This window comes from Rhynchophorus ferrugineus, unplaced genomic scaffold (genome assembly GCF_030347505.1).
Source record: "Rhynchophorus ferrugineus isolate W39M unplaced genomic scaffold, kcgeb_rfMv2 rfM9, whole genome shotgun sequence".
NCBI lineage: Eukaryota > Metazoa > Arthropoda > Insecta > Coleoptera > Curculionidae > Rhynchophorus > Rhynchophorus ferrugineus.
The window spans coordinates 38,782,800-38,810,116 of record NW_027472588.1 but is presented as its reverse complement, the minus strand read 5'-3'; the positions used below and the strand labels follow the sequence as shown (position 1 = coordinate 38,810,116).

The window sequence follows — 27,317 nt, the reverse complement described above, 5'->3', positions numbered from 1 at the left end:
CCTTTTTCATTGGAAACCAGAACAAGAAACTTATTCCTTTAAGATCGTCTTTAATCTCTTCCGGCATCGATCAACGATTTTATTCTTATTTTCGCAGCTATCGAAAAGAAACTTAATTAGGAAACGGTAGGATTGCTCGATTATTTCCTAATTTATAACCTCGATCTTATTTAATCTTGTTCTTTATTTTATTTAATATCCGTCGATATGAAATTGATTTTGTATTGGGAAATAATTAAGATGTTTGAAGTGAAAAAATATTTTTAACTTATTTTAATTTTTTATATATCTTTTTTTATGAACTAAGGTTTATTTAAAATAGGCCCTGAACCTCGGCCATCGGCATTAAGCCTACCGACAGCCAAGTGACCAACCACACTGGCTACTACCTTACTGCAGCAACTTAATATTTAGTAGTTGAATACTTAACTCTCCAACGCATTTTACTGACAATATAGAGTCCACATTATGTCGTTCATATTTTCAGTCACTAACTAGTGACCCCAACAGTTTCTGGCTCCGACAATTTTTTGACTTTTGCATTTTCAATCGGTTAATAAATCGGTTTTATGTTCCGACGCATCGAACAGCATTCTGTTTTTCTTTAGAGTAATACTAATTAGTAAAATGAGAAGGAATTGTCCCTCCGAGTTTAAAATGAATTTTATGCATTTACAAACTGCTGAATCTAAGACGTGTGTTGGCTGTTTTATTGGAAGGACTCTATATTAATTTGAAAGCAAGCTACCTAGAATATCACGCAGGGAGATGTCTCAGATAATCACAATTATAAATAATTACAAAGATAAATAGCCATGCCCAGTACCATGTCCCAGCAGGATTCGAACCAGCAACTCTCGCAATAGTATAAATACCGCCAGCCGAATACTTTATGTCATAAATACTTGCAGGATCTATTTAATATTTCTTAGATCTTCCAATTTTGTGATTCCAACAAAATAGAAAAAAATAATATTTAAAAAGTCTACATTAAGTATTTACTGAATCTGTCTCCTAATAATTTCATTTCTATTAAAATAAATCTTTAATTGTAATGCAAAAAAGATAATGGAGTTGAAATTTTATTTTATTGTAAATTTTATTATATTATTAGGCCTATAAATTAGTTTCAAATCATTTCTATTTAATTTTAACCTTTATTATGAAAAATCGGTACAGTGTATTTTATTCAAAGTATTATCCATCGATAGTCGTCGCTTTTTCCCATTTTTCAGAACAATTGCGGATTCCACCTGGAAAGAGATACGTTTCTTCTGGGGCTCTCAACGAATTGGCCCATTTTTGGTATCTTTATAAAAGCGAAGGGCTATTTAGATAAGTCTCGAATCATATGCCGAAACAACTACTAATCAGAAGTAGCAAGGTGTGGAGAATACGGCGGGTGGGATAGCACTTCCTATTTGTTAGTATTTCCCAGTATGTTTTCACTGATTTTGCAACCCATGGTCGAGCGTTATTATGCTGGAAAATGTTGTAGCTTTGCTCAATATCCAGCAAATCAAACTAATTTTACCAAATACGGCATTATCTTGGAGCCATAGACATTTGGCTTTGCCGTTGACATTGGCTTTGCCAACGAAACAACATCCAGTTATATAACCTTTACGCTGCGTTGATGAACATATCCCCCAGCCTATGTTAATAATTGACAACTCCCACAAGCAGAAGATGCTAAATATCTTGGTGTGCCCCTAGATCGACGCCTAACTTGGAAGAAGGATATAATCCTCAAACGGAAACAACTAGGATTTAAACTCTACCAAATAAATTAGCTTGTTGGGTGCAAATCCAAGTTATCATTAGATAACAAGTTATTATTGTATAAATCTGTACTCAAACCTATTTAGTCATATGGAATCCAACTATGCGGAACAGCTATCAAGTCGAACATGTCCATCATACAACGATTCCAAAATAAAGCGTTGCGTACCATTGTCGATACTTCGTATTATGTTTGAAATGAAACGATTCAACTAGATATTCCTCTGGAACAAACAACGAGTGTAATTGAACGTGTTTTGACTAATATTCTCGCTAATCAGCTAAATATACGAAGTAGTGTGAAGTGCGTAGACTAAAACGTCTAACACGATCCGATCTGATGGTTGGCCCTCTGGGTAGATTGAGGAACTACTAAGAGTAATAAAAAATATAACGCTGCTGCTTTTTGTGGTCGGTATTAAAATAATCCCATTTAATATGTCAAAGCCAGTATGGCCAAAAGCTTTACCCAACATCTGATTACCTTCAGCCACTTATTTATTAAAATTTAGATTTAAGGATTTACTCGGAATAAATTCAGACATTTTCAACGCACTGAAGAAATTTTTAGTTTACACATCGACGAAATGAGACATTTTGAACAGTGAACCAGCAGCATGAAGTTGGTTTCAAATGTACACGATGCAACTTAATACACGGTAACTGTTGTAAATAAATTAAAATCAATTATTATTTAAGATAACTTAGAAAAAAATATAAAAGGTGCAACATAACAAGCAGAATTATGAACATGAAAAACAATGTTAAAATAGCCATTTTTTTAGAACCATAACCAACTAGAGGTGGTAATTTACGCATCTGCTATTAAAAAACCTTTAATGTTTTAGATACACCTTTAATTTAAAAACTTCTTTCCGTTCGCTATGGGACGGTCCAAATCATATAAATGAAAATAATTGTTGTAAATAAAGTAAAATCAATTTTTATTTAAGATAACTTAGAAAAAAAATACAAAAGGTGCATCATAACAAGCAGAATTATGAACATGAAAAATAAAGTTAAAACAGCCCTTTTATTAGAACCATAACTAACTAGGTAATTTACGCATCTGCTATTAAAAAACTTTTAATGTTTTAGATACACCTTTAATTTAAAAACTTTTTGCCGTTCGCCATGGGAAGGTCCAAATCATATAAATGAAAATAATTGTTGTAAATAAAGTAAAATCAATTTTTATTTAAGATAACTTAGAAAAAAATACAAAAGGTGCATCATAACAAGCAGAATTATGAACATGAAAAATAAAGTTAAAACAGCCCTTTTATTAGAACCATAACCTACTAGGTAATTTACGCATCTGCTATTAAAAAACTTTTAATGTTTTAGATACACCTTTAATTTAAAAACTTTTTGCCGTTCGCCATGGGAAGGTCCAAATCATATAAATGAAAATAATTGTTGTAAATAAAGTAAAATCAATTTTTATTTAAGATAACTTAGAAAAAAAATACAAAAGGTGCATCATAACAAGCAGAATTATGAACATGAAAAATAAAGCTAAAACAGCCCTTTTATTAGAACCATAACCTACTAGGTAATTTACGCATCTGCTATTAAAAAACTTTTAATGTTTTAGATACACCTTTAATTTAAAAACTTTTTGCCGTTCGCCATGGGAAGGTCCAAATCATATAAATGAAAATAATTGTTGTAAATAAAGTAAAATCAATTTTTATTTAAGATAACTTTAAGAAAAAAAATACAAAAGGTGCATCATAACAAGCAGAATTATGAACATGAAAAATAAAGTTAAAACAGCCCTTTTATTAGAACCATAACTAACTAGGTAATTTACGCATCTGCTATTAAAAAACTTTTAATGTTTTAGATACACCTTTAATTTAAAAACTTTTTGCCGTTCGCCATGAGACGGTTCAAATCTTATAAATGAAAATATTGCCGCTTTGATATAGGGCCCGTTTATTTTGGAAAATCTCATTAACTTTGCAGCAATAAATAAAGTTGAGTTATTTTGTACGGAGAATCGATCTTTGTGGACATGTCGCCGAAAAGTTCGGATTAACATTTAAATTGCCACATGTCTTTAAGAATTTTAATATCTCGAAAACACACAAACAAAAAGGCTTATTAGGAACAGAAGTCAATCTAATTTTCTAAGTAAGTTTTAAAATAAAATTGCATTGTTCTTTGCTTATTTGTTGTACTCCTCCTATATATGACGTTCTTTTCAAGACTCAGTATAATTATTTATTCGAAGCTACCAATTTTGAGAACTGGGTTTTGGAAGCTAATTTTTAATTTATCTTTTTACATAGCCGTTTGTCCCGCATGGTAACTAAAAGCGGACCAACAAATAAGGCAACAGAAGCTATTTCATAAGTGCTGATATACTTTACAGCATTAGTTTTAACTTTTGTTGCTCAAATGTTGTAAAAACATTTGCTAATAAAATCTGAAATTGACTAGAAGTTATTATCAATAAAATCTACAAAAAAAATTTCAATAACTCTTACAAGTACCTCTAGCAAAGTGATATACTATGTATTTAGAACCATATTAGTTAAAATCAGTTCTTAAACAATAATAATTTTTCCTTATCGCATTTGTCAATATATGTAATATTGAAACAAAAATATAGATCTAAAAAATCTATATCTAAATAATTAAAAGATTAAAAATCTAAAATCTAAAGATCTAAAAGATTAAAAAGTAAATATCATTACTATTAATTGTTACGAAATATAAACAGGAATAAAACCCAAACTTTGATGTAAAACTATTTTTCAACAGTTATCCACGAAACAAAAGGTAATTTTCACCTGCATTAACATCCGCGAGCATCCGTTGACAGACGTATCGTTGTTTTTTCAGTCATTTTAATAAAATCGGATGATAAAAATCTATGATATTTTCTGATAAATAAAAGGCAAATAAAACAAAACATGCCTTTAGGAATTGAAAAATAATTACAAAATTCGAATATGCACGCCAATTTTGTCGGTTGGTATTTTTCATTTTTCAACATATTCAGGTTCAGGTTTTATTTAGTCAACATAGGTATATACGAATATTTTTTCTATTATGCCGAGCACGATCAAATATATTCCAATATATATTTTTACGTGAAAATATATTAAAACATTTTTAGAGCTATCAAATATTAGTGATTTTTTCTGGATTAGGTCCAATTATATCTAATTATATTATAATTCAAGAGCTACTGGGATAAATTTTATGGTATCTGATTTGTTGGATATCAGATTAACTACTAAAACATCATACTACACAGTATAGAACTGAAATTGAAGAGAAAATTAATTTCATGTCAATTTTATTGACGGTACATGATTTAAACATTCTAACAACAAATCAGATCGTTAATACACTGTATTCAGTCAAACGTATCGGTTCTATAACAAGTAACGACGAAGCCATCAACTATCCAATTTCATCTTTATTCTCTTTGGATTTATCGGGATTATTACCCCAAAGTTTAGAAATGCAGGCTGAATCGGTAGTGGTCAATGTGGTTCAAGTGCGATACTCAAAAGATAATCCTGTTTTAATGATCGTTATCCAGAAAATGCATGTTTCTCATGGTCAATTGTACGTGACATGTTCGGGTGACTGCAAAGTAGTCGGTTTAAATATTCTTACGCCTGATATCTAAACAAAACATGTCCTATATCGCAAGATGCTTATGAAGAGGATCAACCAGAGAGCAACTAATGCAGTAAAATATGCAACTTCAACAAAACTTCGCGTTTTGTGGAGACTCTATTGAAATTCGTCATTTTTGTACTTTTACTGATATTTATTTTCTTTATATATGTTATCGTAATAAATTGTTGAAATTAATAATATTTGCATTTATTTTATAACTTTATCAAAATGTTATATTAAATTTAACAAAATGGTAACAAGACGCTCATTGTCATATACAGACTCTATAACATACATACAATCTCTCTGAAAATTAGTGGGTTTTCTTTCCGAATTACATATATTTGGAGGTTTTCCAGTCATCAACTATATCTCAGCAGATTTGCAAGTTTTAAAATATTCAACGAAAAGTTTGTAAAACTTAACATTTCAATTGTTCTATATTTTTTTAATAATTCTAACAAAACATCCGGTTAGCCAAATAGTAATTATGGATTTCCCTAACAGTTTTAAAGTTATATATGTATATTATTGTTTATTCAATATATGGCATCATTCGTTTAGCATATCATCGACTGGCTAAAAAACTTTTATTTCAAAAAACAATCTCGATAAGTTCGATTAAATACCAATAGGAAAGATCCTCTAAACATTGTGAGGCAATAATTGCCATAGATTGTACCTGGTGGATTGTAACCCAATGATAGCTTATATTGAAGATAACTTTTGTTAGACCTTTGATTTTTGGCCTTTGGTTTACACAAATATCAACATGATAATGAAACCCAATATATACTTAATGTGGTAAATGTGGTAAAGTATACGTAAATTTCCATTTGGATAGTAACAACACATTTCTTATTAACTGTATTGTCATTTCTTATTTAAATTAAAAAATTAAATTTTGGCACACTCAACCTACTCATAGACATAGCGCCTTCTATATATATATATATATATATATATATATATATCATATATTACTGCGAATTGCGATTAAAGATTTTAAAATTAAAAAAAAATCAGTTAAACTACCAAGATGTGAAATCGCATTGACCAATTTAATCCCATATAAATGTAAATATTGCCAGCGATTTCTATTGTCGGTGGAATTTTTAAAGCTCGTTTATTTAAACATTTTTGAACCGAAAATATTTGCGAGCTTCACGTATGCCCAATTTGGCCGAAGTCGATTTTTTTATGGGATGGCATTTTTAATTTTCGAATATGTTCGCATCCCTTTACGTTCGATTAGCGCGTCAATTAAAAATGTATATCCAGCCGTCCTAATTAGGGCTAAGCCTGCTTTCATTCTATTTATATTTAATTAGGGAATATAAGCTGAGGCAATGCAAGATTCGGTCAATGCTTTATTTCAAGACTTATTAATATGGGTAATCATAATATTATTGTGTTATATGTACAAAATGAAGAACGAAGTCGAAAAACTTTCATGATGTTCATCTTATGTAAATAAAAGGTGTTCTTTTAACGAGAGAACTTTGATACGAATTCTTTTGTTAAGAGATGTTTTTAAAATGTTAATAATATCTTCGGCATATATAACCATGTTCAAATCTCTATTATATGAATACTTAGTTAGTTATTTATATTGGGCTTAGGTCCTGCTAGACCACCCGTACGAAAGGACATTTCAGTATTTTTTCCTTCTTTTTCATATTGCTTTCATTTTGCCGAAATGGGCTCTTTTTCCACTTGTCTCCAGGATTCCTGGATTATTCTGTCTGGTCCACCTTACAATCGCAACCTTTCCGTCTAAAGATCTTTCTATCCTACGTTTCAAATAGGGTTATTTTGGCCTTGTCTTTGGTTTCAGCGATCCATTGCATTATTTCAATCATAACCTTATTGCATGCTTCATAGGATTCCACCACCTGTCTGGTCAATCTCTTTGGTTCCATTACTTTAATATGCCAACAAAATCTTAAATTTAAGTTTTTTAAATCCGATTATATCTTGCTAAACTTTTTCACCTCCTTATTTTCACTTAACTGGGCTTGATGACCAGTTTCCGATTACTGCCCCACGAAAACCAACCATCAAGAATGGGTATGCTAAGTTTAGACTTGGTGAAATGAGCAACGAAGACGGTGAACGCAGTGGACGCCCAAAAGAGATTATTACCGTCGAAAACATTAAAAAAATTCACAAAATGATTTTGAAACAATAGTGGTCTGGCAAGGTTATAGTGTCTGTATTTTGGGATCCGCATGAAATAATTTTCATTGACTTGATAATTGATAATTTTTATTTCTTTCGTTAGGATTTCTCTCTTTCTGTTCAAAGCTTCCCTGAGTTAAAGAAATCCAGCTTGACCACAATGTTCTAATTTTTCAGTTTTGTATATTTACAGATACAATTTTTTTGTAGATGTCCTTTGTAACAGATCAACGGAAAAGTCGCCGGCCTACCATAGTAAAAGACATTTTTTGGCAAAAATTTTTTTTTATTCAACATAATTCCCTTCAAGGGTGATACACTGATTACAGTATTACTCTCCAACTTTTCGATGCCATTTTTGTAATACGATTTGTCCTTTGCTTCAAAATAGGCCTTCCTCAAAATTTCTTCCCAGCGAGTATTCTTTTGAGATCTGAGAACAAGAGATCTCCAGATCTGGAGAACTTGGTGGGTGAGGAAGCAATTCGAAGCCCAACTCATAGATTTTTGCCATCGCTTTCACCAACTTGTGACACGGCTCATTGTCTTTGTGAAGCAGCACTTTCTTTGTCTTCAAATGCGGCCATTTTTAGACGATTTCGTCCTTCAAACGGTCCAATAACGCTATGTAATAATCGCTGTTGACAGTCCTTCCTCTTTCAAGGTAGTCAATGAAAATTATTCCGTGCGCATCCCAAAATACAGACACCATAACTTTGCCAGCCGACTGTTTTCCCACGCTTTGAAGCGGGTTTATTGTGTGCTCGTCACCGTGACTGTCATCACTCGGATGACTATCGATTGGACTTCGGAGTGAAATGATGGAGCCATGTTTCATCTATTGTCACATATCTACGCAAAAGCTGGTGTTTATTACTTCATTTAATTTCAATTTCGGTTTATTGATCATCTTCAAACACTGCTCCGAATCACCAACTCGTCATTGTTTTTTGTCAAAAGTGAGCTAGTGCGGCACCCACTTTACAGAGAGCTTTCTCATACCCAAATAATCTTGAACGATATGATGTACACGTTCAGTTGATATCTTTAGAGTGTCTGCTATTTCATTCAATTTCAATTTATGGTCATTCAAAATCATATTGTGGTTTTTTTTACTGTTTTCGTCGGTAACAACCTCTTTCCTGCGTTCACCGTCTTCGGTGCTCATTTCATCACATCTAAACTTAGCATACCAGTCCTTAACGGTTGGTTTTCCTGGGGCAGTGTCCGGAAATTCGATCAAGTCAATTTTTCGCTTCAATATTATTTTTTTCCTTCAAAAAGCAATATTTTATCAAGACTCGAAATTCCTTTTTATCCAGTTTTTTCAAAATAACAAAAGTTGCTTCACTCATGAAACAAAAGCCTATTTTGAGGGTTTTGTGTAAGGTCTTGAGAGAGATTGTCAGAGCACGGCATGTTGTAAGAGATCCGCAAGAAGACAAGAGGGATTACAACCATTCGAATCGAATGACTGACGGATGACGCCATTATATATATATATATATATATATATATATATATATATATATATATATATATATAATTGTTTAAAATTTATATTAACTTGTTATTCCAAATGAATGGGGACGACTTGAAAATATATTATTCATAACAACCGTAACATTTTGAAACAATTAATTTTCATCATCAATCTGGCGCAAACAACGTAGAGAGGGACTTTAACACAAAAAAAGCTGGTCGCATATGCGTCGGAATATTCCGTATTCAGAGGAAAAAAACTACATTTCCCCGGAACATATAAGTCAGCCTGAATCAACATCATAATCCACCAAAAACTGGACAGGAACGCATAAAGAGATATTTCGTTTATTAAAAAAAAGGACCATCAGGGAGGATTTTATACGGCGTTTAAATATTTATGAATTGTATTACTCGAAGCTGCCCCTTTTCCAGTGTATTTTATAAAATATTACTGAAGGTTAAATTAAAAATTGCTACAAGGCCTAATTGTAGTTCATAGTTCTATAGTAAACAGCAAAATAGTCGATTTTATAGTATATGTAAATTGTATTTAATTATGAGGGATTATTTTGAGTGGTGATTGGTAATGTTTCATTAAAAACAATCGGTGTGGTTGAAAATTTTGATATGGTGTATGAAATTTGATACATCAACTTTACAAGTATATTTTAATCAAAAGAGTAGACATCGACAAAAACATAATTGAAAAATGTGGTGAGGTTAAATTAAAAATTGCTACAAGGCCTAATTGTAGTTAATAGTTCTATGGTTAACAGCAAAATAGTCGATTTTATAGTATACTAGCGACCCGCCCCGGCTTCGCACGGGTGCAATGCTGATACTAAATTAAATACACTATAGAAAATATATGAACGTTGCATATAAAAACATAGCGGCCCGCTCCGACTTTGCACGGGCATAAAATATATATGTCACTCAATGAAAACATGATTAAAATCGATCCAGTATTTTTGGTTCATTCATTACTGCCCTTGGCCTGCACCCATTAAATTTGGAGTAAAACAATTCCTCTTCCCCTATACTTACTATGAAGATTTCCTGTTATCTTTGGAATATCTAAATTCATACAATTTTTATTACATTACACATTTTTAAACGCAAATTTTAAATTTGTAATATCTCCGAAAATATTTGTTTAATTTACATGCTGTAAGGAACCATATTGATCTACATTAATTGTACACTGTATTTAAGGTACTTAATTCGATAAGGATTAATGCCGTATTGCTTAAAATAGCTTCGTAAATAAGCCATTTTCTCACGTAAAAAGTAAACAATAAAAATGGTTAATGTGGGTTATCCCTAAAAGATAAACATATACCATCGCGGACTTTTTTGTAGACCTTTTTATGGTGTACAATACTGTAGTACATTAATTTGATCTAACTCGTAGGGTTAGGCAGCGTTTTTGCTAATTGCTAAATAAGCCTAAAAAAAAAAGTTAATTTACGACATCACGTTAGAAACCTCTAAAATTAGCAATGTTGCCTTAGTATATTATGCATGTATTATACATATAAACCTTTCTCTTGAATCACTCTATCTATTGAAAAAAACCGCATCAAAATCCGTTGAGTAGTTTTAAAGATTTAAGCGCACATAGGGATATAGGGACAGAAAAAGCGACTTTGTTTTATACTATGTAGTGATGTAAATTGTATTTAATTATGAGGGATTATTTTGAGTGGTTATTGGTAAGATTTCATTGAAAACAATCGGTGTGGAGTTGAAATCTTTGATATGGTGTATCAAATTTGAAAAATCAACTTTACAAGTATATTTTAATCAAAAGAATAGACATCGACAAAAACATAATTGAAAAATGTGGTGGCTAAACTGATTTCAATTTTAATTTGTGTAAAGGTAATGTAGATTTAATGTTAGAAAAATGCGCTTTCAACATGACAGATTTATAACAGATCAGGCTAAAGTAAACAAAATGGAAGCCTTGAATAATATTAATGGGAATAGCTGAGAAAATGTAAAATCAGATTATTGAAGGGAATATATGAAATCCTACTCCAAAAGTCGTAGTCGCCCTGGCAAATATTTATAAATCCATAATCCCATCCAGCATATTTTCCGGATTTTGCCCCTATGACACATTCCTGTTTTCAGACCTGAATAAATGGCTAAATGGTAACGGTTTTGAGTTCAAATGAAGAGGACGTCGCTGAAACAAAAGCCTATTTTGAGGGTTTTGTGCAAGGTCTTGAAATGATTCTTATGATTGAATTGAACTGAATATTATGTTGAGAAACAAAAATCTACTTGTCCTGAGAGAGATTGCCAGAACACCGCATGTTGTAAGAGACCCGCAAGAAGACGTGAGGAATTACAACCATTCGAATCGAATGACTGACCGATGACGTCATTTCGCGACTATGCAACAAAAAATGAATTAATAAATAAAATTAAATTAATAACACAAACAGGGGGGCCAAACCAACAAAACTGAATACATTTTAAATATAACTATTCATACATCTTGAACGATTTATTTTAACATTTCCTTGCATCATTACACATGAGCCATTTTTGGAACCAGAGGATCCAACGTAGACAAATATATTTTAATACCAAATAATGATGGAATATGCTATTGATTCTCGTCAAACTAATTTCCAAGAGTGCTTCAGCGATAAGTATTGTTTTAAAAGATCCTGTACAGCATCTCATGTTTTCTGGTCACGATTCAGTTCATAATGCTAGTTCTTTATACTGCTGTAGGATGGCGCTTTATCACCCAATAAAGTACAAATGCTTATCCATATAACATCATCTTGATATTTAAAGTCGAAAACTAAAAGAACATATCATCGAGATTAACTTAACTAATATCCTGAAGAAAGTTATGTTCCAGAATACCCAGTTTTTAATAAGAGCATCGAATAACACGCCGCCAAGGTCAGGAATATAAATAGCAACCCTCGTATATGTTACGAGACATATTGCTAAAACGGAACATCGATACATACAGCATACATTGTCTATGTCGCCATACTAAAATAATCCAATAATACCACGATATTCTCCCAGAAAATCATTATTCCATTTAGCTGATATAGTTAGAGTTTATATCTCAGCGTATAACTTAGTATTTATCACGGAAAGGGATGCTACCAAGCACGATATCTGATATCGAAGATAACAAGCAAACATTAATGTTACCCAGTGAGGGTAATATATATGCACGAAAGTTCACTGTGTTGAAATATCTGCAGTAAGTATTTGCTAAATGAATCAGTTTGAACTGTTAGAATAGGTTTCTGTTAAAGTGCTAGATATGAGGTTTTTTGCTGCTTGATAGTAAAAAGGGTCATATATTATTAATCACTGGCTACTAGTTTCTCAAATCTTTCGGATAACTCTTGAAAAAACCCATAGATAGAACGAAAAGATAGATGAAAACAGCAAAAAAATGGAGAATGCCCTATGATCGAATGTGTCCAAATTTTAATAATTTTTTTTCAGAATGGGTCGGTTTTTAGGTTCGTATCAACGACCCATATAATCCCAAAACTTACAAAGTGAAAGCAAGATGCTGGATTCCAAAAACTGTACTTAATACTTGAAACTGATGTTAAAAATTTTAAAAAACTAACCTTAATTAATTATTAGTCTAAGAATTCCCTAAGTTTTGAGTGTAATAAATGACAACTTTATTTGTTTATTGTTTTTCTTATTTATTCCGTTTTTAGTCGATTCTTTCAAATTACCTTGTTTGCAAATTTTTAATATCATATCTTAAGTTATGGCGGGTGATATAACAGGCCAATGGGAAAGTCCCCGGCCTGACACATAGGTGGGCTACTAGTATAATAAATCCATATGTTCTTTAGTTAGGCCTAATCCTCGAAAGATACGTGTAGAAATTTGAGGAGGCAACTTTCGTTATTGTGAAAAAAATGGATAATATATAATTTCGCGTATTAATAAAATATGGCTTTTTGAAGGGAAAAAATACAGTTGAAGCAAAAACTTGGCTTGATGCCGAGTTTTTGGACGCTGCCCCAGGAAAATCAAGCATCAAGGATTGGTATTCTAAGTTAAGACGTGGTGAAATTAGCACCGAAGACTGTGAACGCAGTGGACACCCAAAAGAGGTTGGTACCGAAGAAAACATTAAAAAAATCCGTAAAATGATTTTGAATTGCCGTAAATTGAAATTGAATGAAACAGCAGATACTCTAAAGATATCAACTGAACTTGTACATCATATCATTCACGAATATTGGATATGAGAAAGCTCTGTGCAAAGTGAGTACCGCGCGAGCTCACTTCTGACCAAAAACAACGACGAGTTGATGATTCGGAGCAGTGTTTGAAGATGATCGAGCGTAATAAACCCGAGTTTTTGCATCGATATGTGATAATGGATGAAAAATGGCTCCATAATTTCACTCCGAAGTCGAATCGACAAATATCCGTGTGGGCTGCACACGATGAACCCGCTCTAAGGCTGGCAAGGTTATGACGTCTGTATTTAGGGATGCGCATGGAATAATTTTCATTGACTAACTTGAAAAAGGAAGGACCATCAACAGCGACTATTATACAGAGTTCTTAGATCCTTTGAAGGACAAAATCACCGAAAAACGGCCGCATTTGCAGAAAAAGAAAGTGCTGCTTCACCAAAATAATACACCGTGTCACACGTCAGTGAAAACGATGGCAAAAATCCATGAATTGGGTTTCGAATTGCTTCTCCATCTACCGTATTCTCCAGATCTGGCCCCCAGCCACTATTTTCTGTCCCCAGAGCTCCAAAGAATGCTCTTTGGGAAGAAATTTTTCTTTGAGAACCAATTCTGTAGATTCGCATGTTCATTAAGGATAAACCGAGCTTCATTTAACAGCAGAATCATAAAAAACGCTGCAAAAGTATATAATTGTCATCCTGGGGCCTTAGCCTTTAAACTAACGAAATTTTTAGAAGCGCAGCTTCATATTCTTGGTCAAAATTTAGTCCCATGGTATTTTCTATTAGTATCGATGATTGAAGACATACGGATTTTCAATTTTATAGTGTTTTATCAGGTTCTTCAATATCTATCCCATTTTTTTATAGATGTGAGTATTTTCTCATGCCTCTCGATTTGGAAAAATTCAAGCAGTAAGCTAAATAAATCTAAATTGTTTTGGAAAAATACCTTGTATTTAGTATAACTAAGTTAAATGTTAGGTTAATGTCATTTAACTGAAAACAACACAAATACTGCTCATACTCGAAGACGTCCCTAGTACATTTGTCGACAGGAATCCCAAAACCTACGATAGAAGTCTCATTTCTAAGACGAAGACGCTAGTTCATCGCAGTCCCGAAATATAAAAGGCGACCCTCGTAAAATATGAAATATTTTCTACCGTATTCGGCATGGATTCTTAGCTCCCGGCTTCACCTCCGCCATAGAAAATAGTTCGACCTTGCTTAATATTTCGGTTACGTAGCCGGCCTCTTTTCTGAGACAATATTAAAATTCTTCGGCGTCCCGAAGATATATTTGTCAGGTGAAGACATTATTCAAGTTTTGTGTGCTTTTAAGAATTTCCGCTAGAACGATAAATTGTGGATGATCCGACAGAAAAAGATACAGACACTGCCCATTACGCGGTGGTTGGTGAAGTAATAGAAACGATATATTACCGCGGACTTAAAACGGTCTGATCCCTTTATATAACACACGTGATAGAGCAGTTAAGAAATTTCTTAGATAGATTCTTTTTAAAAAAGCGCCTATTAAAGTTAGAAGTAAATTTTTTAAATTAATGACAACTTTTTATTAATTTGCAGCGAAAAATTAATGATTTTGGTCCTTTTATTTCCGTCTACTATTGCAAAGAAAATGGTTTTCTGCATAGAAGGAGTCAAGACATGTATTATTAGGTCTATAAACAGATTTAAAGATTTATTTTTTTATTAATATTTTAAAGTTTCCTTTAACCAACTAGGGATTTATCTGGACTAGACATACAGTTTTATATGGGATCCGAACCACGGTCGTCAGCATTAAGCCTACCAAGTGAGGAGTGACCAACTTTAGAAACCATCCCAGAAGATATCCGGTCTTACCCAGCCTGGTTACTGGCGTGACTGGGATCCTTTTTCTTGTCGGATTTTACACTCTTGTCTAGGACAATCACGAATATTAAACAATCACAGATATAAATTTCCGACCATGCCCCAGCAGGATTCAAACCCGCAGCTATCGCAACAGTAGGAGGATCTTCCTATCGCCTTTATTACTGCGCTACCAAGCCGGCTTTAAAGAATTTGAAGCTTTATTGTGAAAAATTAGTACAATGAATTTTATCCAAAGTATTGTTCATCGATACCCGCTATTTTTTCTTATTTCTAACGAAATTTATAGATTTCATCTCGAAAGAAGGATCTACTCAGACAGGTACTGACTAATATATCGGAACAAGTATTATTTAGAAGAAGCCATGTCTGGAGAATAGGGTGGGTGGGGTATAGCTTCTCATTTTAATGTTTCCATGTATGTTTTCACCGGTTTCACACATCCTGAAGAATAACATTGTTGAGATTGAGTTATTGGCTTTAAAATGGAAATAGCGGTCCGCGCTGATTGTTCCATTAGGCTTTAGTAGCTTGTAATATACAATGATGCAAAATAAAGCCATTTCCATAATTTTTGTCACTTAATTATCGTAATAAATACTCTCTTTATCACCAGTAATAATATTATGCAAGAAACCTTTCCGGTTTTACTGTTGAAGCAACATTTGCTTGCTTCAGATTCTTTATTATATTCCTGAAATCCTGCCAATTAATTAATGCTGAAAACTTCAGGACCAAAAAAAATAGTTTTAAAGTTTCTTGTAACTAATTAAATTCAATGAAATCGAATAGGTTTAGTATTGAATTTGTTTGTTTGGTTACAGCGATGAAGAGCCAGAAGGTGACCAAGAGCTCCAAATACACCCAGGCTTCTCCCAGCGACGTCATAGACTACAAGAACCTCGGCCAGACGGTGTTGCCGTTATCACCGCAGGATTCCAGCACCGACAATCCCGACAAGGTAGCCTATGTCGAGAGCGTCTTCTACAATGTGAATCAGAGTTCGGAACTGCTGTTGAAGACCGCCCCATCCGTATCCGAACCCTCGCGTCATTCCAAGCCCAAACCGGAGGCGGACACTCTATGCCACTGCGTCCAGAGTAAGAATCCGGGTAGCATGTGCCGGCAGAAGTCGCGTTTCGCCAACGACGGGCCGCCCGAGCCGCTAGTCGCGTTGAATCGGTCATTCTCGTCGCTGCCCAGACTTGCCGCCACCGATTTGAACGTTCTCGACCGGAAGGCGAGCTATCAGCACCACGGGCCGCGACACACCTACGTCTGCGAACAGAATCAGCGCATCTTGCGCGAGATAAAAACAGCATCTTTGCGACGAGTCGAGTCGCCGGAAATCATCAATATCCATCGCGAACCGAGCAATCTGTTTTACGACGGTTACGGTGTGGAACATTGCGCGTTGAGACCGTGCGAAGCGTTCGCCCACGAAGAGTATCCGACCCTGAAGAGGGGACAGACCTCGCGACGTTCAAAACGGTAAGTGGTTCTATTAATAAGCCTGTCGAGTTGTTAAGGAGACCAAAAACAATATTCTAAATAAAAATACGACTAAATTAATTCAAAAGACGAGTTTGTTTATTTAGATCAATTAGTGAACATTCTAATCTATAAAGTTAATCATGTTTATATCATAATTGACTAAAGAGAATAACTTAAAAATGATACGTTAATATTACTAAAACTTATTTCGACAATATTATCGGTATAATATGAGAAATATATTTGACATACGAGGGAGAATCAAATATAGTTTATTTGAGACAGTAGTAACGCAGCTAACCTGTCAGAACGTCTCAATGTTGCCGCAGCAACTCTGAGTTTTAGTACATCTTGGCTCTAACATATAACGAAATTCTAATATAAATCAAATAGTGAAACAAAAATGTTATGTATTATAATTTGTTTTAATATTATAATACATCTAAAGCACATATTATCGAAGAACTAAAAACTATAATTACAATTAGTACAGCCACAATAATTTATAGGTTAGAGTTGTTTTAATATATATACATTGAACTTTTTTCCACTATAGAATAGGTAGAGTTTGTAGAGTTTTCTAGGCGCATTTTTTGATACATTGGTATCCCCCAAGGCCTAATTAATGTTTTGCGCTTAGTTCTTGTTTCTTTCGATGTAATGTTTCCGTATAGAGTCATTATGATATTACTATATTTGTCTTTAGTATGTACTGTTACTACCTGTATATATCTTTCTTGATAAAACAACATTTAATCACTGCATTCTCCTTAATGCATTTGCCACATCTGCAAAAGTATGGTTTCTCTCCTCATACATGCTAACCAAACGTTCATGTATATTCTGAACAATAACACACATGCTCATAAAGCTTTCACACTCGTTAATACATTTTCTTACAATTAAAGCATATTAGCTGTATTCTGACCTTTAGTTGTTTCCTCTTTCATCACCCTGCCTTGATAATTATCATCATTGAATCATAAACCAACATTCATAAAGTTTTATTCAATAACTGTCAAAATCATCTACCCTCTGTCAATTTCCTCGTCAATGTGTCTGATCGAGCTCACAAAAACCAATGGTGTTATTTTCGTCAATGCCCCTTGTCATAAATCCACACAGTTCTAGTTTGAATATATTCTCGACCTGAATTTTTATTGTAATAATTCTTTGCACTAGCACATATCAACCCAATTGGATTAAATATGCAGTGATAGGGAGAAAAACGTAATTCTCTGTGGCCATAACGTTCAGTAATCTAAGATACCACGTATCTTTTCTCCGGATTATTTCTAAAAAAGTAAACTACATAAAATGTAATGAAATATTTCATATATATTTACCGAGTAACAATATGGAATAGCTCATTCTTTAACATAGTTTCCTCGATTTATTTTGTGTATTTTAAGACATTTCTTAATTCCAGCCTTTGTTGATGCACTTGTTGGGATTTTCTCGACCAATGTACTATGATATGGTGCATTATACATAATAATGACTGATGGTTCCGCCAAGTTCTTTATAAGCTGATTTTCAAATCACTGCAAAAACAAATTATGGTTCATTTCTCCATAGTAGTCATCCTTGGACTTAAAGAAAAAAAAACTTTAACAGCAGGAATAAAACCATTCCTGTTGTCAGCATGAAGAGCTATATGGCTGCAATATTAATAAATGTTATGACTAACAAAACCTAGTCAATTGTTATTCCAACCTTTACCTTTTCCCATCAACTTTTGTTGTCTTTACACTATATTTTTATCATCTTGCCATGAGCGACCTAATGTACCATTTTGAAATATTTAGGTCTCATTTAAATCTATAAATTAATGTAATAATTGTTCCTTGATTTGACTTGAAAATTGTATTCTTTTAAAAGCAATCTCTGGAAGTTCCATTAAACCTCTTCGTGGGTTATCCTTACATCACTTAAATCCTATATTACCCAGCAGCGTATGAAGGGATGTTCTACATCACTCAAATAACTGAATATGTTTTGGCTTTTTATGGATACTTTCCAGACTAACAATTTTCTCTGAAATAATTATATTAAAACATGTTTTGATTGAAAAATTGACTTACTCTTTTTATATATTTCGTAGCATGTATGATAAAGCTAACATCAAGCTGATCTTGATTCGTCACTTGTTTCGCATATACACGGTTTCCTTTTGGTGAATTTAAGGTTATGTTATTTTTTATTATTTAAGATATTTTAGTGACCGCGCCTGTACTAATATTAATTGACTATATAAGCGGTAATTTTACTATTTAGCTTAGCACGTAATTCCAATCTAGAGGATTCGATGCTCCATTGCTATTTTGGTCTATCAGGAAAGGAGAAACAGGCGTGGGTAGCAGCTGTGCTCGGTTCTGTCCGCAGTACAACCATAACTGAGAGCAAATTATCTCAAGATCTAACACTTACATTTTAAATATCTAATTCTAAATCTAATTTTCGTTAAGTTTTATTAATCAACAAGTATTGATAAATGTATCACTGAGATTATAACACAAATATAATAAGTACGATTGTTTTCATAACTGTATCAACTTTTGAGCAACAAAGTATATATGATTTTTATTTACTTTTTTGCTGTGATTATAAAAATAGAATAATGAATGAAGTAATAGGTATTTTCATTTTAAATAAAGCAGTAATAAACACTTTATTTTCTACAATATAGAAATTATATTACAGTAGTATATTTATAATTATTAAATGAACTATTTACTTGGATCTATATAGTAAATAACTAAGATAATTGATAGATGGTTTAAAGAATAAATGGTTCTATAGTTACATACATTGTGTATGTTTAACTCTACGTTATTATATATTACGTTAACTCTATGTTAATATATATTATAAAATATGGATGTTATTGTATTGGGTTTAAAATATTTAACAAATTACTGCTAGTAATTCATGATTTCTTCTATTTATCGCATGTATTCCATCTAGGCAAATTATGTAATTAGTTTCACTTTATCGACATATTTTCATTAGTTCATTTTTGTATTAATGTAATTTTTATCTTTTATATATTTTTTTGCCTAAAATATATGTTAAAAAATAATAAATTAATTAAAATAAAAGAATTATTTCTTTACCTACATTTTTGAATAAAATTGCCTCGTTCTTTACTTATTTATTCTAATATTCAATCCTTAAAAGAGTGACTGTCATATATTTTCCTGTCAGTAAATTAATTTATTTCAAATTATCATTTTATGTAATTCATCTTTAATTTGTCTCCTATGGTTTTTGATAATTTTCTGCCTTCTACTTTGACTAAAAATTCACCAACAAATAGCAAATTAAAACATTACGAAATCTCTTTCCTAATGAACTATGAAATGGATTAGAAATAATACCAATAAAATGTACAAAATATTAATTCATATTATAATTACTTCCTTTTTTATATTTAATTACTACGGGTTCTTAAGCAAAGACAGTTTTTCTAACAGTTCTTGCTGAGTTCAGCAGAAATAAAATTAAGTGAAACTCTTAAAAATAAAAATGTACTGATATTATGAATCTGAAAAAGATGCTTGTGAAAATCTGAACTCCTTGTAAAAAGTAAAACAGACAATTCTTGTTATTCTCGAATTTTGTTAATCTATATTAAGATGAAATTTTCGCATATGTCGGATTTTTCATTCACAGATGTATGTACCTTCGACAAAACGGACATATTAGTTAGTTCTATCTATAAAAAATTTAAAATGTAACTTTACATGATCATAATATTCTTAATCGTGTTTTGGAGGGTTTTTGACTTTGATATCTATTGACTTTGCCATTTTCAGTCAGAGTAATAATTAGCATCAATTTGAAATCTATTAAAACAAGCAAAAAAAATTCCCAGTTTATTAACCTGTAGTTATTATAACTAATACTATGAAGAATTTTGCAGACGCTTCAAAACCGGACTACTTTTGCAGGCTGATTCAGTCACATGTTCGCATTATGTCTCTTTTTAATTAGAACATAATGAGAAGGAAAATACTGTCCAATTTTCAAATGTCTTTACAAATTGCGATAGGCAGTACATTAAACATCTTGATGACACGAGTTCACTGTTATTTTGGATGGATTATATATAAAAAAAGATACAAATATTGCAAATGCTAGTGGGATATTGTGGGATATACATTGTCATTTGCGAACAATAAAACAACAAAAGGGTCAGAAAAACTTGTAATTTTACCAGATAGTCTCATATACAGAATTCCTTAAATAATTGAAGACCTATTGGACAAACTAAATTAAAAGAAGGGCTGCTCGATTTCCACCCTCGACTTTAAATTAACGATTTTACAGACTATTTGTTTTATTTATTATTGTGCCGTTACGCCTACGATATTATTACAAAGGGTTCTCATTTATTTCGAATTTAATTTACAAATACTTTTTCTGTTACGGCCGTCATTCCATTGTTAAAAGTATTTTCTAAATTTAAAGTTGTTTTCTGTTGTGACCGGGATTGAATTAACTTTTTATTCACTAGTCTTATATTAGGCTCATAAATTAGTTTAATTAATATTTTCTATGAAACTGTTATTATTGCTCTTAATATTGCTGTTATAAAACGCATATATATAAATTAATATTTATTTATTCCCTACGATATTCAGAAATGAATCACTAGTTAATACCACTAAAATTAATCTTAATACCTTAATAACCTTTAGAATTACCTCTAGTAGCAGGTCAATTGAAAAGTCTAGTTAGCCCCAACCTCAAAAGACACGTGTATAAATTTGAGAGCTGTCGGATCATTTGTTTTTGAATTGTATCATTTTGAGTGAAGCAATTTTTGTTAGTGTGCAAAAAATGGATCAAAAGGAATTTCGCGAGGTGATAAAATATTGATTTTTGAAAGTAAAAAATACAGTTGAAGCAAAAACTTGGCATGATGCCGAGTTTCCGGACATTGCCCCAGGAAAATCAACCATCAAGGATTAGTATGTTAAGTTTAGACGTGGTGAAATGAGTGTTTATCGACGAAAACATTAAAAAAATCCACAAAATGATTTTGAATGACCGTAAATTGAAATTCATTGAAATAGCAGCTACTCTAAAGATATCAACTAAACGTTTACATTATATCATTCACGAATATTTGGGTATGAGAAAGCTCTGTGAAATGCGTGAGCCCACTTTTGACCAAAAACAACGACGAGTCGATAATTCGGAGCAGAGTTTGGAGATGATAAAGCGTAATAAACCGGAATTCTTGCGTCGATATGTTACAATGGGTGAAACATGGCTCCATCATTTCACTCCGAAGTCGAATCGACAGTCATCCGAATTAACTGCACAAGATGAACCGGGTCCAAAGCGTAGGAAAGCGCAACAGTCGGCTGGCAAGGTTATGGCGTCTGTATTTTGGGTGCGTATGAAATAATTTTCATTGACAACCTTGAAAAAGGAAGAGCCGTCAACAGCTACTATTACATAGCGTTATTGGACCGTTTGGAGGACGAAATCGCCGAAAAAAGCCGCATAGCATTTGAAAAAAAAATTGTTGCTTCACCAAGATAATGCCCTGTGTCACAAGTCAGTGAAAGCGATGGCAAAAATCCATGAATTGGGCTTCGATATGGTTCCTCATCCATCGTATTCTCCATATCTTGCCTCCCAACGACTATTTCCTTTTCTCAGATCTCAAAAGAATGCTCGCTTGGAAGAAATTTTTAAATAAGGACAATTCGAACTACAAAAATGGTATCGAAAAGTTGGAGGGTCGCTATAATCAGTGTACCACCCTTGAAAGGAATTATGTTGAATAAAAAAAACTAATTTTACCAAAAAAATCTGTTTTACTATGATAGGTTTCAATTGACCTATTAGCCTTTAGAATTATTGAACCTATTGACCTATTAGCCTTTGACCTTTTAAAATTACTTCTCGACAATGTTTATTTCTCTCTTTACCAGACATCAAATTAAATCATAAGCTGAAAAGTGGCGACTAAAAGAAGCGATAATCAAATTAATTGAAAATAAAATCATCCTTCATTTACTCTAAGGCTTAAGTCAAAATACTTCTTAAGTTTTTTCCTAAGCACTGTTTTCGGTAATTTTGCCAGTCGGAAATAGGAGTTTAGTCGAAAGATTGAACTTTTATTTAGAAATATATACCCGACAGATAAGCCCATTATAAATTACAAAGGAAATTTAATAGCAATTTTGGCTTATTTGAACTCCCTAATCATCATTAAAGAACCTAAAAGCCTATTAAATTCCACAAGAATATTATATCGGGAATTTCGATTTGATTTATCGATTTTCGTTTTAATGAAACTGGTTATCCCACACAGCCAAATATTGCACTAATATAATTTGACCTTTTTGTTATTTATTAATATTACGTATTGTGTATTATTATTACGTATTATATTTATTACGTAATTAATATTATTTCGTAAGTGACTCCTAGATTAATTTTAACAAGTTCCTAGAGTTTGGCCAACTTTAGTCTCCAAATGATATGTTATACATCTAGTAAATTTGATGATAGTTTAAATTGAAAACATAATATTAGACAAAAGCAAACTAGATCAGTCTCAAAAATCAAAGAATAGAGCGGTTTATCAGTTAAATATAATGCCGGTTTGAACTTATAGGATACCAATATAGTATTACAATAAAACATCAAACCTACTAGTAATACAATACTAATGTTTGTAGCTACGTAAACATTTTACTGAACTAAGCCATATGAATAGGTAGAGTGTTTAAGTGTTACTCTATATATTTAATTATAATTTGGGAAGTATATATTTTAATATATTTTTAATACAATAAATATATATTTGGAAAAATATACATGAATATACATGATTATACACATTTATCTTTGTAATACAAGGTTTCGTTCCGTTTTTGTTAAACTATATACAAGGCGAGATCCGATTCCGAATCCCCGTTCTTTTTTAGTGATTCGTAGTATATACGGTCTAAAACGCGTAATGGCAAATATTTTGTCAGAGCTCACTTTGTTAAGAGTAACAACAATTAACATTTCTATACAGATTTAGGTTCGAGAGTTGACCGTATCAAGGCCAACCAACAATATATAGACTCCATAGAAGGTGAGCTCTGATATATGTGATAACATCGCACGAGAACAGTTTGTTATCATATCATAACTGTTAACATTTCGCTGTTATTTATTTTTATGTTATGCATAGCAGGTAAATAGAAAAGTTCCCGGCCTGACACATAGATAGAGCTACTAGAATTAAATCAATATGTTTTCTAATTAGTCCTAACACTCAAAAGATGCGCGTATAAATTTACAGCTGTCGGATCATTAATTTGTGAATTATAGCATTTTGAGTGTAGCAACTTTTGTTATTGTGGAAAAAATGGATAAAAACAAATTTCGCGTGTTGATAAAATATTGCTTTTTGAAGGGAAAAAATACAGTTGAAGCAAAAATTGGCTTGATGCTGAGATTCTCGATACTACACTAGGAAAATCAGCCATCAACGATTGGTATGCTAATTTTAGACGTGGTGAGCACCGAAGACAGTGAACGCAGTGGACGGCCAAAAGAGGTTGTTACCAACGAAAATATTTCAAAAACCCACAAAATGATTTTGAATGACCGTAAATTGAAATTGAATGAAATAACAGACACTCTAAAGATATCAGCTGAACGTGCACATTACATCATTCACGAATATTTGGGTATGAGAAAGCTCTGTGCAAAGTGGGTGCCGCGTGGGCTAACTTTTGACGAAAAACAATGACGAGTTGATGATTCGGAGCAGTATTTGAAAATCATCAAGCATCATAAAGAAGAGTTTTTGCGTCTATATGCGACAATGGATGAAACGTGGCTCCATCATTTCACTCCGAAGTCCAATCGACAGTCACCCGAGTGGACTGCACACGAATAATATATAAATATATTATATATAAATATGCGATAAAAATACTAATAACAGAATTTTCTAATAAATAGCTATTTAATAACTATTTAAACATATTAGAGTTTTAATTTTCTACTACACATTTTCACATATTATGATGTAGAAATTTCAAATAAATATACAATTAAGTCAATAAATAATTCTTGACTTCAATAGCCATTATCTATAATTTTTGTAATTTTATTTCGGAGATTCCTGAAATATAACCGAAAAAATGTACTATATAATAATTTATCTTGCCTCACAAATCCCTTGTTGAGTCAGAAAAAAAATGGGTCACAACATGTAAGTGTGGATATCAGTTATGATGGTGAAATATTGTTTTTTCCCTAAAAAAAAAAGATAGGAACTTTTTATGATAAATATTTCGGTTATTTCGCGAAAACTTAATTTAACAATTTTATTTAATAAAATAAAATGCATATTTGTTATTTATCATAGACGTTTTTGAAATATATATTAAAAGTTCACTAATTAAAAGCTATTAATGATGGAATGATGTATGATATATTATGACGAATGGGTCTCGTAGGTAAAAGGCGGTAGAACGCTGAACTAAAACTATTTAAAATATTATTTAACTCTACCTATGAGTTTAAGCTAAATGGGAATAAGTTTTTCTTTTTGTTAGATATATGTTATCCACAAGTTCTACCATAGTTGGCATCTTTAATAAGAATGTATTGAACAGACAGAAAGGTGAATTAAAATAGGTTTAATAATATTACGGTTATTTTGTCTAAAAATGATTAACAGTCAATGTAATTATTATCAATTGTACATATGTTTCAAAAGGTGCCTCTTGTTTTAGTAATAGAAGCTGGTCCAGTATTAAAATAAGATTTATAAGTTTAGGAAAAATATTAGTTAAAAATATTAGAAAAATGTATTTTTAAAATAATTATGTCTTTTTGTGTAATTTCTTATAATTTTTGATATTGCTTTAAAATAAACATTATTTATATATATATATATATATATATATATATATATATATATATATATATATTTATAGTGCTATCAATTTATATAAGATGTACTAAAGTTCTTATATTTTTGTTCCTTCATACTGAAAGTGGACTAGGTCTGTATTCGTTAATGCTTTATTTACTTTATCAACAAAAAAAATAATGTGGCAAGTATATAATTATATTTACAACTTTACTGAGAAAAGTGTGGAAGGGATCATTAACATGATCTATCATATGATTCTAAATAACAGCAACAAAAATTAATATGATATATATATATATATATATATATATATATATATATATATATATATATACTTTTCTATTTACCTGCTATGCATAACATAAAAATAAATAACAGCGAAATGTTAACAGTTATGATATGATAACAAACTGTTCTCGTGCGATGTTATCACATATATCAGAGCTCACCTTCTATGGAGTCTATATATTGTTGGTTGGCCTTCTTACGGTCAACTCTCGAACCCAAATCTGTATAGAAATGTTAATTGTTGTTACTCTTAATAAAGTGAGCTCTGACAAAATATTTGCCATTACGCGTTTTAGACCGTATATACTCCGAATCACTAAAAAAGAACGGGGATTCGAAATTGGATCTCGCCTTGTACATAGTTTAACAAAAACGGAACGAAACCTTGTATTACAAAGATATATGTGTATAATCATGTATATTCATGTATATTTTTCCAAATATATATTTATTGTATTAAAATATATTAAAATATATACTTCCCAAATTATAATTAAATATATAGAAGAGTAACACTTAAACACTCTACCTGTTCATATGGCTTAGTTCAGTAAAATGTTTACGTAGCTACAAACATTAGTATTGTATTACTACTAGGTTTGATGTTTCATTGTAATACTATATTGGTATCCTATAAGTTCAAACCGGCATTATATTTAACTGATAAACCGCTCTATTCTTTGATTTTTGAGACTGATCTAGTTTGCTTTTGTCTAATATTATGTTTTCAATTTAAACTATCATCAAATTTACTAGATGTATAACATATCATTTGGAGACTAAAGTTGGCCAAACCCTAGGAACTTGTTAAAATTAATCTAGGAGTCACTTACGAAATAATATTAATTAAATTATTGCAATCGTATTTTAATTTCAATTTTACTACCACAATACGTAATATTAATAAATAACAAAAAGGTCAAATTACATTAGTGCAATATTTGGCTGTGTGGGATAACCAGTTTCATTAAAACGAAAATCGATAAATCAAATCGAAATTCCCGATATAATATTCCTGTGGAATTTAATAGGCTTTTAGGTTCTTTAATGATGATTAGGGATTTCAAATAAGCCAAAATTGCTATTAAATTTCCTTTGTAATTTATAATGGGCTATCAATTTATACAAGATGTACTAAAGTTCTTATATTTTTGTTCCTTCATACTGAAAGTGGACTAGGTCTGTATTCGTTAATGCTTTATTTACTTTATCAACAAAAAAAATAATGTGGCAAGTATATAATTATATTTACAACGTTACTGAGAAAACTGTGGAAGGGATCATTAACATGGTCTATCATATGATTCTAAATAACAGCAACAAAAATTAATATGATATATATATATATATATATATATATATATATATATATCAAAATTATTGCTGTACTTTTATTATGGTAAAATCGAGGAATAAAAGATACAGCTTAAA

At 31.8% G+C, this 27,317-nt stretch overlaps 1 protein-coding gene across 1 annotated transcript in view; it reads left to right on the top strand.

Annotated features, from left to right (window-relative positions):
• LOC143202883 (uncharacterized) overlaps positions 1 to 27,317 on the top strand; it is a 543,964-nt gene that overhangs the window by 133,898 nt on the left and 382,749 nt on the right. Inside the window, exon 3 of the mRNA XM_076414869.1 lies at positions 16,021 to 16,687. Coding sequence (XP_076270984.1) covers positions 16,023 to 16,687 — 665 coding nt within the window. The 5' untranslated portion in view covers positions 16,021 to 16,022. The remainder of the gene's footprint in view (positions 1 to 16,020; positions 16,688 to 27,317) is intronic.